This window comes from Triticum aestivum, chromosome 2A (genome assembly GCF_018294505.1).
Source record: "Triticum aestivum cultivar Chinese Spring chromosome 2A, IWGSC CS RefSeq v2.1, whole genome shotgun sequence".
NCBI lineage: Eukaryota > Viridiplantae > Streptophyta > Magnoliopsida > Poales > Poaceae > Triticum > Triticum aestivum.
The window spans coordinates 461,433,549-461,446,718 of record NC_057797.1 but is presented as its reverse complement, the minus strand read 5'-3'; the positions used below and the strand labels follow the sequence as shown (position 1 = coordinate 461,446,718).

Genomic DNA, 13,170 nt, shown 5'->3' with positions numbered 1-13,170 from the left:
TCCCTCCTTGACTTGATCGTTGAGGGAGTCCTGGATTAGGGGGTATCCGGACAGCCGGACTATATCCTTTGGCCGGACTGTTGGACTATGAAGATACAAGATTGAAGACTTCGTCCCATGTCCGGATGGGACTCTCCTTGGCGTGGAAGGCAAGCTTGGCAGTACGGATATGTAGATCTCGTTCCTTGTAACCGACTCTGTGTAACCCTAGCCCCCTTCGGTGTCTATATAAACCAGAGGGTTTTAGTCCGTAGGAAAACATACAATCATACCATAGGCTAGCTTCTATGGTTTAGCCTCTTTGATCTCGTGGTAGATCAAATCAAGCAGGATGTAGGGTATTACCTCTATCAAGAGGGCCCGAACCTGGGTAAAACATCGTGTCCACTGCCTCCTGTTACCATCCGCCTTAGACGCACAGTTCGGGACCCCCTACCCGAGATCCGCCGGTTTTGACACTGACATTGGTGCTTTCATTGAGAGTTCCTTTGTGTCGTCATCGTTAGGCTTGATGGCTCCTTCGATCATAGATAGTGATGCAGTCTAGGGTGAGACTTTTCTCCCCGGACAGATCTTTGTATTCGGCAGCTTCGCACTGCGGGCCAACTCGCTTGGCCATCTGGAGCAGATCGAGAGTTATGCCCCTGGCCTCCAGGTCAGGTTTGGAAGCTTAAACTACACGGCCGACATCCGCGGAGACTTGATCTTCAACGGATTCGAGCCCTTGCCGAGTGCACCGCACGGTCACGATGAGCATGATTTAGCTCCACCATCGGACAGTGTTCGGGAAATTGCACTGGCGACCGCTCTGACCCTCAATTCGGAGCCAGTTGCGCCATCCAAGGACGGGTGGATAGACCCCGCCACGGAGGCTGCATCTTCAGTGGCGATCGAGCCAAGTATCGACCTTACCCTTCACGAGAGTCGTGACGCCAAACTGCCGGATTCCTCCTCGGCCACGGACTCCGAACCACCTGCGCCCGTGCCTATCGAATCCGATTGGGCGCCGATCATGGAGTTCACCTCCGCGGATATCTTTCAGCACTCACCCTTCAGCGACATACTGAACTCATTAAGGTCTCTCTCCTTGTCAGGAGAGTCCTGGCCGAACTATGTCCGGCAGGATTGGGATGCGGATGACGAAGAAATTCGCCACCCGCCCACCACCCACTTAGTAGCAACTGTCGACAATTTGACCGATGTCGGTGTCAAAACCGGCGGATCTCGGGTAGGGGGTCCCGAACTGTGCGTCTAGGTCGGATGGTAACAGGAGGCAGGGGACACGATGTTTTACCCAGGTTCGGGCCCTCTTGATGGAGGTAAAACCCTACGTCCTGCTTGATTAATATTGATGATATGGGTAGTACAAGAGTAGATCTACCACGAGATCAGAGAGGCTAAACCCTAGAAGCTAGCCTATGGTATGATTGTTGTTCGTCCTACGGACTAAAACTCTCCGGTTTATATAGACACCGGAGAGGGCTAGGGTTACACAGAGTCGGTTACAATGGTAGGAGATCTACATATCCGTATGGCCAAGCTTGCCTTCCACGCCAAGGAAAGTCCCTTCCGGACACGGGACGAAGTCTTCAATCTTGTATCTTCATAGTCCAGGAGTCCGGCCGAAAGTATAGTCCGGCCGAAGGTATAGTACGGCCATCCGGACACCCCCTAATCCAGGACTCCCTTAGTAGCCCCTGAACCAGGCTTCAATGACGACGAGTCCGGCGCGCAGATTGTCTTCAGCATTGCAAGGCGGGTTCCTCCTCCAAGTACTTCATAGAAGATTTTGAGCACAAAGGTAGTGTCCGGCTCTGCAAAATAAGTTTCCACATATTGCCATAGAGAGAATAATATTTACACAAATCTAATCTGCTGACATATTCCGTGGCGTGACATCACACCATGGCCAAGTCTTTATTCGAATTGTTTTATTGTCCCACCTCAGCGCGTTTAGCGAGGTGGTTTCCTTGGCACGTCTTGTTAAAGCAGAGATCGTGTCCCCTTATTCCGGGATTCTCATCAATACGGGTGTGGGTAACCCAACCGCGCCACTGACTACGGCGCTTGGGAGATAAGCGAGTTTTACCAGGCTGGTGGGGACGCATAGTCGTGTCCGTCCATATAAGGGGATAAGGATCCACCTTTTCATCCACGCCTTCTTCCTCCTTCGCCTATCCATTTCCGCGCACTCGAGCTCCAGTGCCCAAGTCCGCACACCCCACCTCAACCTTCTCCAGCCATGTCCGGAGCGGGAGGCAAGTGGATGATCTCCTCCGTCACGGAGGGACACATCAAAAAACTGAGGAAGGCCGGATACTTGTCTAACGACATTGCGCACCGGCTTCCCGAAGAAGGGCAGCTCATCCCCACCCCTAGGCCCCATGAGAGAGTGGTGTTCCTCCCCCATTTCCTCCGTAGACTGGGCTTCCCTCTCCACCCATTTGTCCGGGGGCTCATGTTCTACTATGGTCTGGATTTCCACGATCTGGCCCCGAACTTTGTCCTCAATATCTCGGCGTTTATCGTCGTTTGTGAGGCTTTCTTCTGCATCCGCCCCCATTTCGGCCTATGGCTCAAGACTTTCAATGTCAAGCGAAAGGTGGTGCGCGGAACTCAGGCGGAGTGCGGAGGCGCCATGGTGGGCAAGATGCCCAACGTCTTATGGCCCGAGGGCTCCTTCATGGAGTCCCTAAAGGGGTGGCAATCGAGGTGGTTTTACATCACCGAGCTGCGCGACCCTGAATGGGTCGCAGCCCCCGAGTTCCGATCGGACCCCCTACGCGGCTCACCTCTTGGAAAGAGACTGGCCTGTCGTGGGGTAAAGAAGGAGAGCTGACCGGACTCCAAACATGCGTCCAAACCCTGGTGTACAAGAAGCTCAAACTTGTCAATGTAGTCCAGGTTATGCTCATCTGCCGGATCCTCCCGTGTCAACAACGGGCTTTCAACCAGTGGGAGTTCGACCCGGCGCAGCACCGAACTCTAAGCAGGCTCTTCGACACAACGTACGAAGATGCCTGGAAGGTGCTTTTCAAGGGTGCCGAGGCCCCCGCATCCGCTACCGAGGATCGCGGATTCAGCACGCAGCGTCGCGCTCGTGCGGTAAGCTGTATTTACCTTTTACATGGTATTAGTTTTTCATAGTTTGACTCCATGCGGGATCTTAAGCTCCCTTACCTTTGACAGGATTGGCAGGAGACGTCCGGACAATCAACTGTCCGACTCCTTTGCCCGAAGGCCCAGCGGACGCTCGCTTGACAAAGCTGCTAGTTCCGGCACCCTATGTGGTGCCGGAGAAGAAGGCCAAGAAGAAGGCCACGGGGACTCGGAAGAGTGCCCGGCGCCTGGGGGTGTCGGATTCATCATCCGACGACTCCAAGACGCACTCCTCCCGTGAAGACAACGAGGAGGAAGAAGATACCTCTCCCCCTCCAGCGGGGGAAGAGAAGAAAAGGAAGGCCGCCCCAACTGGGGAGGCCGAAGGGTCCAAGAAGGGGAAAACCCTTCCTCCAGATGGCTCCACCAATGCTGACGACGGCGAAGAGGAGTGGCCGCACAGGGCCAAGCCCCTGGCGAGATCGTAAGTGTCCGGATACCAGAGTGATTCATAGTATTCTTCCATTGCTAAGCTTTTCCTTATGTCGAACATGTTTATGCAGTCCACCCAAAGACCGGCTCGACATGTCGTCGAGCGGTTCCCTGGATTCGTCGGATGTGAATTCGCTTCCGACGGCTACCTCCCCCCACCCTACGGACGACGCCGAGGTGCTGTCCCAACAGGTTCCAAGCCAGGAGGAGGTGGTCCTGGTGGCGCCGCAAGGCGACCTCCCGGACTCCAGGCGCGAAGGGGATAAAACCCCCAAGGGCTCCGAGTTCGGCCTTGAGCCGGACACCGCGCCGGAACCTTCAATGGTTCCAGACTCCAGTAGGCGGCCTCCTTCCAAGAGGAGCGAGCCTACCGAGCCGGTGACCTCCGTCCAACTAGAGGCACCGGACAATTTGCTGGAGACGCTTAACGGCGCCTCCATCGACGAGGAGCACCGCACTATTATGAGTGCGGTGATCCAGAAGGTTCAGTCCGCCAAGAGCGGACTGACTGAAGCCTGTGCTAGTCTTCTAACAGGCTTTGAGGTAGGTAACACTACAAGGATTCCGGTCTATTGCAACAAAATTTATTGCTACAACTATCTTTTGTTGCAATAGAACGTAATATTACCACAAATTCCCCGGTTGTGGTTATAGGATACACGTACTGCCACAATTGAGTCTGGTCGCGATAAATACTCATTTTGTTGCAATAGAGGCCCCATATTGCAACAAACTACATCATCGTTGCATTTTTGGTAGTGATATTGCAACAAACAAATTATGTTGTGCGAGACAGTCGTTTTGTTGTAATAGAGACTAGGTATTTCAATAAAATATCTATTCATGGTAATATTCGGAAAGAAATTTTGACATCTGTGAGACGTTGCGTTAGTTATAAATATCATTGCAAAAACTTGGCTACCTATTGCAACAAAATATGTATTGGTCGCAATAGCGAACATTTAAAAAAATGAAAAATATGGACAGGGTTTTATATAGGATGTAAAAATTTTAAATATACATTTAATTTTTTGTAATATATGCCAAACAATTTTTAAAAACATATTGAACATTTTTGTGATATCGGCTGATTTTTTTGAAATACACCATGAATATTTTGTTGTATATGTTGAACAATTTCTTAAAATATGATGAACAAGTTTCACATACAAGGCGAAAAATTTCTTAATATACGATGATCATTTTGTAATACATGATGAATATTTTTATAATGCATGGCGAACCTTTTCATAATATCAGGTGAATATTTTCTTAATATACAATGAATATATTTTTAATACACGGTGAACCTTTTATATACTACAAAAAGGAAAACAAAGAAAAGAAATAGGTAAAAAGGAAAATAGAGAAAATAAACCATAAAAATGAATAGAATAGAATAAGCAGAAAAAAGAATAAGAACAAATAAATCAAGAAAAGAATAAAACCCGGTCATGGTTCCTAAAACCGGCCATGAATCTTCAAGAAAATTCTCGACACCAGATTCCCGCAATGAAGAAAACGAAGCGAAGCTGAATCGTGGAAGCGAGGAGGTTACTCGCTCTCACCGAAGCAGCGAATATTGATGCTAACGGGGGGCCTCCTCTTCATGGCCCGCTGTGTCGGTTACCGCTACTGGCGCCCGCAGACCACACGTAGCAGGCCGGTGTGGCGGGCCGGCCAGCAAACGCGGCGAGGAGAAAAAAAATATCTGCTTGTGTACTGCGAAAAACAGCACGGAATTACTTCTTGGAGAAGCAAGATTCGATCCCAGCCTGCCCACATCCGTAGCTGGCAGAATAACAACTACGCCAACTCTTTTCGTTGTTCATTTATTAGAAAACATGGTAATTGACAGTTCTTTTGGTATTATCATGTAGGATATATACCCAGTTTATTATGCGTGTTATTTTCTGATAAACAATAAAAATAATACACAATAAAAAATTGAACTTGAGGAAACCTCAAATATTTGAAAATGTTCGTAAAAATTGGAAAAAGTTCATTGATTTTGAAAAAAGTCGGATTTAGCAAAAAAGTTCATATATTTGAAAAAATATCATCAGTTGGACAAAACATCATGGATTTGAAAATTCATTCATTTCAAAAAATTAAAAGTTCATGAATTTCAAAAAATATTCACAAATTATATGAAAAAGTTTTGCACGATTTTAAAAAAGTTCATTGAATTAGAGAAAAGTTCACGTAATTTTTTGGAAAAAATTCATGGATTTGAAAAAAGTTCATTGATTTCGGAAAAAAGTTCATCAACTTTAAGAAACATTCTGAAAGTTGGAAAAAGTTTATCGATTTAGAAAAAAAGGGTCATCGATTTTTTTATAAAAAAGCTTATCAATTTTGAAGAAAGTTCATTGATTTTGGGAAAAAGTTCATCGAATTTCGAAAAAGTTCATCAATTTCATAAAACATTCGCAAACTTGGAAAAAGTTCACTGATTTTGAAAAGGTTCATAAAAAAGTTGTCTATTTCTTAAAAAAAAGGTTATCAATTTTAAGAAAATAAGAAATTTCAAAGAAAGTTGATTGATTTTCAAAAAAAAAATCATCGAATTTCGAAAAAGTTATCAATTGTAAAAAAAACATTCTCATACTTTGAAAAAAGTTCATTGATTTTTCAAAAAAAAAGAAAAAAAAACTAGACAAAAGAAGAAAGGAAGTGAAAAGCTGTAATTAAACAGATATGATGAGGTAGTGGCGTGGTTGTTACCTCGACCATTAAACGAGTGATCGATGGTTCGATTTCCTCTCGTCGTCTTGTTTTCTTTGCCTTTTATTAAAAATCACCTCGTAAAGGTTCACTGCACTGTAGATCCCGGTTCACTGTACCGCCTGCTATTTACTCTGTTCTAATTTTGAAAATATGGATATATACGACGAACAATTTTTAAGTACACATTAAACATATTTTAATGTATATTGAATAATTTTTTAATATGCATTAAATATTTTCGTAACATGGGTTGACCAGTACGCAAATACGCATTGAACATTTTGTGTAATACTCTATATGCTGAATAAAAATCAAATACATAGTTAACATTTTTAGTATACAATGAATATTTTTATAATACATATTAAGCTTTTTTCTATACCATGAACATTTTCTTAATATTTTCGTAACATGGGTTGACCAGTACGCAAATACACATTGAACATTTTGTGTAATACACTATATGCTGAAGAAAAATCAAATACATAATTAACATTTTTAGTATACAATGAATATTTTTATAATACGTATTAAGCTTTTTTCTATATGATGAACATTTTCTTAATACAAAATAAACATCGGTGTAATACACATTGGACCTTTTTTTGCCTTTTACTAAAAATCACCTCGTAAAGGTTCACTGTACTGTAGATCCCGCTTCACTGTACCGCCCGCTATTTACTCTGTTCTAATTTTAAAAATACGAATATATACGATGAACAATTTTCAAGTACACATTAAACATGTTTAATATATATTGAATAATTTTTGAATATGCATTGAATATTTTCATAACATGGGTTGACCAGTACGCAAATACACATTGAACAGTGTAATACTCTATATGCTGAATAAAAATCAAATACATAATTAACATTTTTAGTATACAATGAATATTTTAATAATACCTATTAAGCTTTTTTCTAATGTGTATTACAAAAATGTTTATTTTATATTAAGAAAATGTTCATGGTATAGAAAAAAACTTAATATGTATTATAAAAATATTCATTGTATACTAAAAATGTTAATTATGCATTTGATTTTTATTCATCATATAGGATATTACACATGAACATTTTCTATACCATGAACATTTTCTATACCATGAACATTTTCTTAATATAAAATAAACATTTTTTAATACACATTGGACATTTTTTTTTACACAATGAACTTTTGTATCATACCAAAAATTTGAAATATGAAAAAAATAAAAAAAGAAATACAAATACAAATAAGAAATAGAAAAGAAAAAAAATGAAAAATAAGAAACAGAAACAGAAAAAAAATGTAGAACCAGTGAAGCTCGACCTTGGGCTAACCCAAACTGGGCGTCGAGACTAGGCGCTTTCAGTGATGTCGTGGCTCCTTCATGCACGCACGCGTCAAAATAGGATCTGCCTAGACCTAGCGATTCGATGAGATTGCAATGGAGGTCGGTGGACGTGTGGTGAAACTAGAAAGAATGAGAAGAGAAGTAGGGCTATATTTGCTCATGGGCTAATTTAGAGTGGTAGTATATTCAACCCAGTATTTAGAGAACCAGGCGACAGAGTTTCGGGCCAACAGAATTTTGACTGTTTTCCAAACTGTTTGTAGAACTGAAGTGTATTCTTTACCATGACCTTTTGATGAGTGAAGAAATCCAATTCCAACATGATTTATATAGACAAACTAGACGTACATGGCCTCTTTCTCTGCAAATGGATCTCCATCCGAGTCCAAGCCATCGAGTCTTCCTTGGATTGGATTATATTGGATCAGCGTCATTCTCGCACTAGAAGCTCCGGGTGAGTTTGTAGCCTGGGAGCGCCGGTTACGGTTAGCTAGGGTTTGCTAGCTGGAAAATGTCGAATATATGTGGTTGCATTTAATTTTGGTTGTATGATTAACATGATGACCCCCTATATATGTAGGTGTAAACTACATGTTGATCTGGGACAAAGATGATGATGAGCTATGGCTCTATTCCTCCCACATGTGCGGAAACCACAAGACCTTAGATGGAGATGATTTATATATGTTCTTGGTTTAGGTATTCCCATGTCAGGATCTAGTATGCCCTGATAGCTACTCCTTCTCCCATGTGGTTCCAGTATGCACAACGCCAATCTTTCCCTTGCGAGATTCTACATCAACGTGGCCGTCGGGTCTTCCTTGGATTGGGTTATACTGGATCGGTGCCATCCTCGCACTAGAAGCCCCGGTGAGTTGGTAGCCCGGGAGTGCCAGTTATGGTTAGCTAGCTAGATCGGTTGATTAGCTAAGTTCTGCTAGTTAGAAAATGCTGAACATATGTGGTGGCATTGAATTTTGGTTAAATGATTAACATGATGACCCGCTATATATGTATGTATAAACTACTTGTTGAGCTGGGACAAAGATGATGATGAGATAGATGAGCTATGACTCTATTCCCCCATCTGTGTGGAAACCACAAGACCTCCAATGGAGATGGTCTATATATGTTCTTGGCGTAGGTATTTCCATTGGGACCTCCGTGGAACCACATGACCTCCCTGGCCATTGGGCCTTCTTTCGATTCGATTCTATTAGATCGACGGACTGGCCGATAAGAAGAAAGTGGTTTTCATCGCGTCCTTCGTTTTCTTTACCATCTCCCGTCTTATCACCCCATCTCAAGACTGAACCGTGAGATCGGGACCGACGTAGATCGATCGTCTCATCACCCCATATATACTTATTTTTTTTTTCTGCGCGAGTATAACATAATAGTTTTAAAGTGAGGGTGATATGAGGTTTCTGTCAATAAGTGTAGCACACACCACCTCCATTACCCTTGCCGGCTCGGTGCCTCGTCGGTTGTTCTTGTGTCGATTGCGTATAGTCTCCCCGCCATGACAACTGTCATGTACGATTGCCAACGACGAGGACATCTATCTCGGCCAGTCAGCGAAATAACCTTTTAATGAACAAATTTTAGTAATATTATTTTCAGCACCAGATATATTCCATATTGATTCGATTTTTTCCTAATTTATTTCATTATTCTAAATGTTCCCTTAAAAATTACTTTCTAAAATAATAATTAAGCATGTACTCTGCTCTATAGAAATAATGTTTAACCTTTCTGCTAAAGCCCTCAGTTTCCCTTCAATTTTTCTAATTTCCCACCAAATAATTTGGTCGTGTCTTGCGCCAAAAAAATCTTAACCTCCCCGCTAAACACCCCTCCCTCATAAGTACTCCCGATTATTTCCCTTCACCATATTGTCAAGATTGGATCTGAGCTCTCTCGTTCTGGTTCCTCCCTCCTCACGGCGCCATGACGGCGTCGACACCGCGGATCACAACGGAGTATATCGAACATACAGTCTATCAGGTTTTTCCTTTGTCCCAAATATCCTCCTCGTAGAGGGCGATTTGATAATTTGCCACCCCTTACTTCCCCCTTTCACAATTTGCCACCCATTGTCTCAATGACGGGCGGGCCCGGGCCCCACCTGTCATTCTAAGGGGGGGGGGGCAAATTATGAAAGGGGGAGGTAAGGGGTGGCAAATTATCAAATTTGCCCCTCGTAGATGTGCAGCGCAGCGCCCCCTTTCCATCGTAGAACTACCACGCCGCCGGCCGCCGTGCAGCACTTCTCGGTCTCGCCTCCGGCATGGCCGCCGGGATGCAATAGCCCGCCTCGCCTTCGTACTACAACAACCCCCGAGATGCAACATGCTCCCTCGCCGGCGGTGGCGGCGGCGCACACGCCGAGCCGGGAGACGGTCGACCTGCTGTCGTCGATGCCGTCCACGGCCTCGGCCACGACGACCACGGCCATGCCCGGCGGCCGGGACCACAACCACGACTCCAGTATTTCTGTATTTTGGAGTGTTATGCGTAGTCTGATGGTGCCTAGTCTAATGGTGGAATTGTGTGTGCTAGTACTGTTCCAGAATGTGCATGTGTTGTTCTTACCAAGTTTTCTGAAGCATACCACATTCAGGCAAGACTGAAGCATACTGCCACATTCTGCTTATTTAACCATGGTAGTAGACTACTAGTAGTTTGCTTACCACATTCAGGCTAGATTACTGCATGTGTATGCATTGGGAGTAGCCTTATCAGGATGCTAATTGGTGTGTCATGTCTATGCTTCACAGCTTCAGTATAGAGACTTGATTATATGTGCTCTGCTTTGATCTTTAACGCCTAGCTTTTAATTTCTAAATCAAAATCATAGACATATGCTATGCTAAAAGACTTCTGTTTTGCATGCTCCTGTTCCGCACGGTATAACACAATCTTATTTCATTTAATATTTTAAGCCTTTCTGCAAGGTACACAACTTGCTCGCTACAGAGGAAAGAGATGATGCACATTACTCCTTTCTGCAAGGTACACAACATCCTTAAATCTTAATCACTTATCTAAATGGTGCAAATTGATAATGCTAAGTCCCTTACTTGTTTTTGTGTTCAGTAAAGAAAGGATATGTTCTCATAACAAGGATTGGAAGTATAACATCTTACAAAAACCAATATGGACAACACAGATCTGGTAAAATGATTATGACATTTAAGCTACCTCTAACATTTGCTATAATACGGAAAATCCTGGATCGCTTAATCTTCAAAACTGTTAATTCTTTTACAGGAACTCAAGAACAACTTGGTACTCATGTAGCTGCTAATGACATGTGTGCACTGGACGAATGGCCAACTCGGGTAGAGGGCCAGCGCGCTGTATGCCTATATGTGCGTGGTGCCTGGGGTTTGGTTGAGAGCGAGAGCGTTGGTTGTTTTGGGTCAAAGTGTTGTTGGGACATTTTTTTCCTTCTCTGGCCCATCTATATAGGTATAGGCCGGGTCAAAATCCCAGGGTGGGCCGCGGCCCACCCTGGCCACCCTGTAGCTCCGCCACTGATGGCCATCCCATGCTCGCCGCAACAGTGCACAACTATAGAATGGTACTTTTTTTTTAATATTTGTGTCCTCGTTTCTTACAATGTAATACTGATTACTGCAATAATTCTTGTATGGTTTGGGTTGTAGAAAGTGATGGACAGAATAAGAAAGGCGAGGTGTACTTTTCGTATTTAGGACAAAGCATTTAAAGAGGTTCAAAACAAAGAAAATGAAACTGAAGGTCCAGTTTCCAGTGAACATAGAAGCAATATTTTCCAGACCGCATAGAAAGGCACTCCGCAATGCAACTCATCACAGCCTCATGGGTATGGATACATGGCCAAACCACCAAGTGGTTCTGAAAAGGATTAAATCATAATTTGAAGAGCAAGCACGTGCTACAACAGAGATCCAAAAGGTAAACTCTGAGCTCAGCCATCAGGTCACCGAATTACAAGATCAATTACAAGCTGAACGTGAAAGCACACAAGAGAGGATTAACTTTGAGCGTGCTGAGAGAGAAAACCTTGAGGAGAGCTTAAAAGAAGAGCGTGCTGATACGGAAAGATTGTTGGAAGAGGAGCGAATAAGATCAACATTGAAATTTGAGAAAAACATGATGGCAAAGTTTGCACAGTTATCCCAACAGACGCAAACACATCAGGTGATTAGTCATATGCTTGCAAATTTGTAAGGTTTATTTTGCTTGCTTCATTGCTAAAAGTGCACTTCTATTTGTAGATGAATAAGAAAAGGACTAGCAAAGAATTAGTAATCCAAACTTGCAAAATACTCTTTTATAGACCGCTAGTACTACTGGGACTCTAGGTACAAGGCACAATGTAATTGCTCCCAATACGCTCATACAAGCTGCAACAGTTCGAATGTTTCGAGCAATGGTAAGTGGTAAGTCACAAGCTTGGTTTGTCTTCATGTTGACCTTTATTTGATACGCAAATAGCATTCATAATGTGCAATTGTCTGCTTGCTTGTACTACTGTATTTTGTTGTTGTTGAAGCACATAAAGTAGGGAAGCCAGAAATAGAACAATTTTCTCACCATTAGTAATTGTGAACTTGCGCCAGCATGTAGGTGTTTCAGAGAAGTTTAGATGTTTTATTAATTTATTTAGGTAATTATTCTAGTGTTTGAACTGCAAATTCTTTTGTGAAATTATCCAATTCTTTTTGCATAGCACCTGATTGTTAATGGAGTGGTACATCAGGCACAAGCATTTTCTTGCTAGTTGTTGTACTCATAACAATTGGGCAGAAATGTACTATGCATGCATGAATATAGTAATTATACAATTGTCATGATAGTGGTTATATCTTTATGCTGATTATTCGTTGTGTTGTTTCTTTCTTTTCTTGATTAATTATTTTCTATTTTCAGTTAACTTGAGCTAACTAAAATTTTGATTTCTTCATTGCAGGACCCAAAGATTAACTAGAATGTACTCTAGACCATGGACAATTTACTCTTCGCTCTTAATTAGGTTGGCACATTCAGTATGTTGAATGTGTGCTAAATTATATTTCAGTTTCATTTGATGGATATTGGCTATGCAAATATTGATATTGTATGAGTGTACATCATATATGTATTATCTGAATCATGTAATTGAATGCATGTATATATTTTTCTGGTTGCAATAGGCTATTGCCACAACCTATTTCTGGTTGGAACATGGTGGCACAATGAAGAATGTTGTGTTGCATCAAATCTTAGTTGCCATGCCGACCTATTTTGTTGCACTAGGCTGTTGCGACAGTACACTTTATATTATCGCAATAACTTATCACTACAAACAGGCAGTCCATTGAGATAACTACTTGTTGCCACCAATTCAGTTTTGTTGGAATAGTCCTTTCGCCACGAAAAGTCTGTATTGTCGTAACAGCCTCTCACCACAAATGTCTTGTCTGTTGTGACAACTATTTGTCACCACCAAAATGATTATGCTACAATTTTAGTATCACCAC

General features: G+C 42.7%; 1 protein-coding gene across 2 annotated transcripts; it reads left to right on the top strand.

The window, feature by feature from the left end:
* Positions 1–9,845: 9,845 nt before the first annotated feature.
* On the top strand, positions 9,846–12,875 carry LOC123185405 (uncharacterized). 2 transcript variants are annotated; one of them, XR_006493373.1, is made up of 6 exons: positions 9,846–10,675; positions 10,760–10,837; positions 10,934–11,246; positions 11,332–11,848; positions 11,926–12,090; positions 12,621–12,875. XR_006493373.1 is itself a non-coding variant. In XM_044597286.1 (5 exons), coding segments are annotated over exons 1-5 (453 nt in total). In that variant the 5' UTR covers positions 9,846–10,323; the 3' UTR covers positions 11,333–11,631. The 2 variants fall into 2 exon arrangements, 1 of the variants encoding a protein (XP_044453221.1); XM_044597286.1 differs by lacking the exons at positions 11,926–12,090; positions 12,621–12,875 and having other exon boundaries at positions 9,846–10,326; positions 10,618–10,675; positions 11,332–11,631.
* Positions 12,876–13,170: the final 295 nt, after the last annotated feature.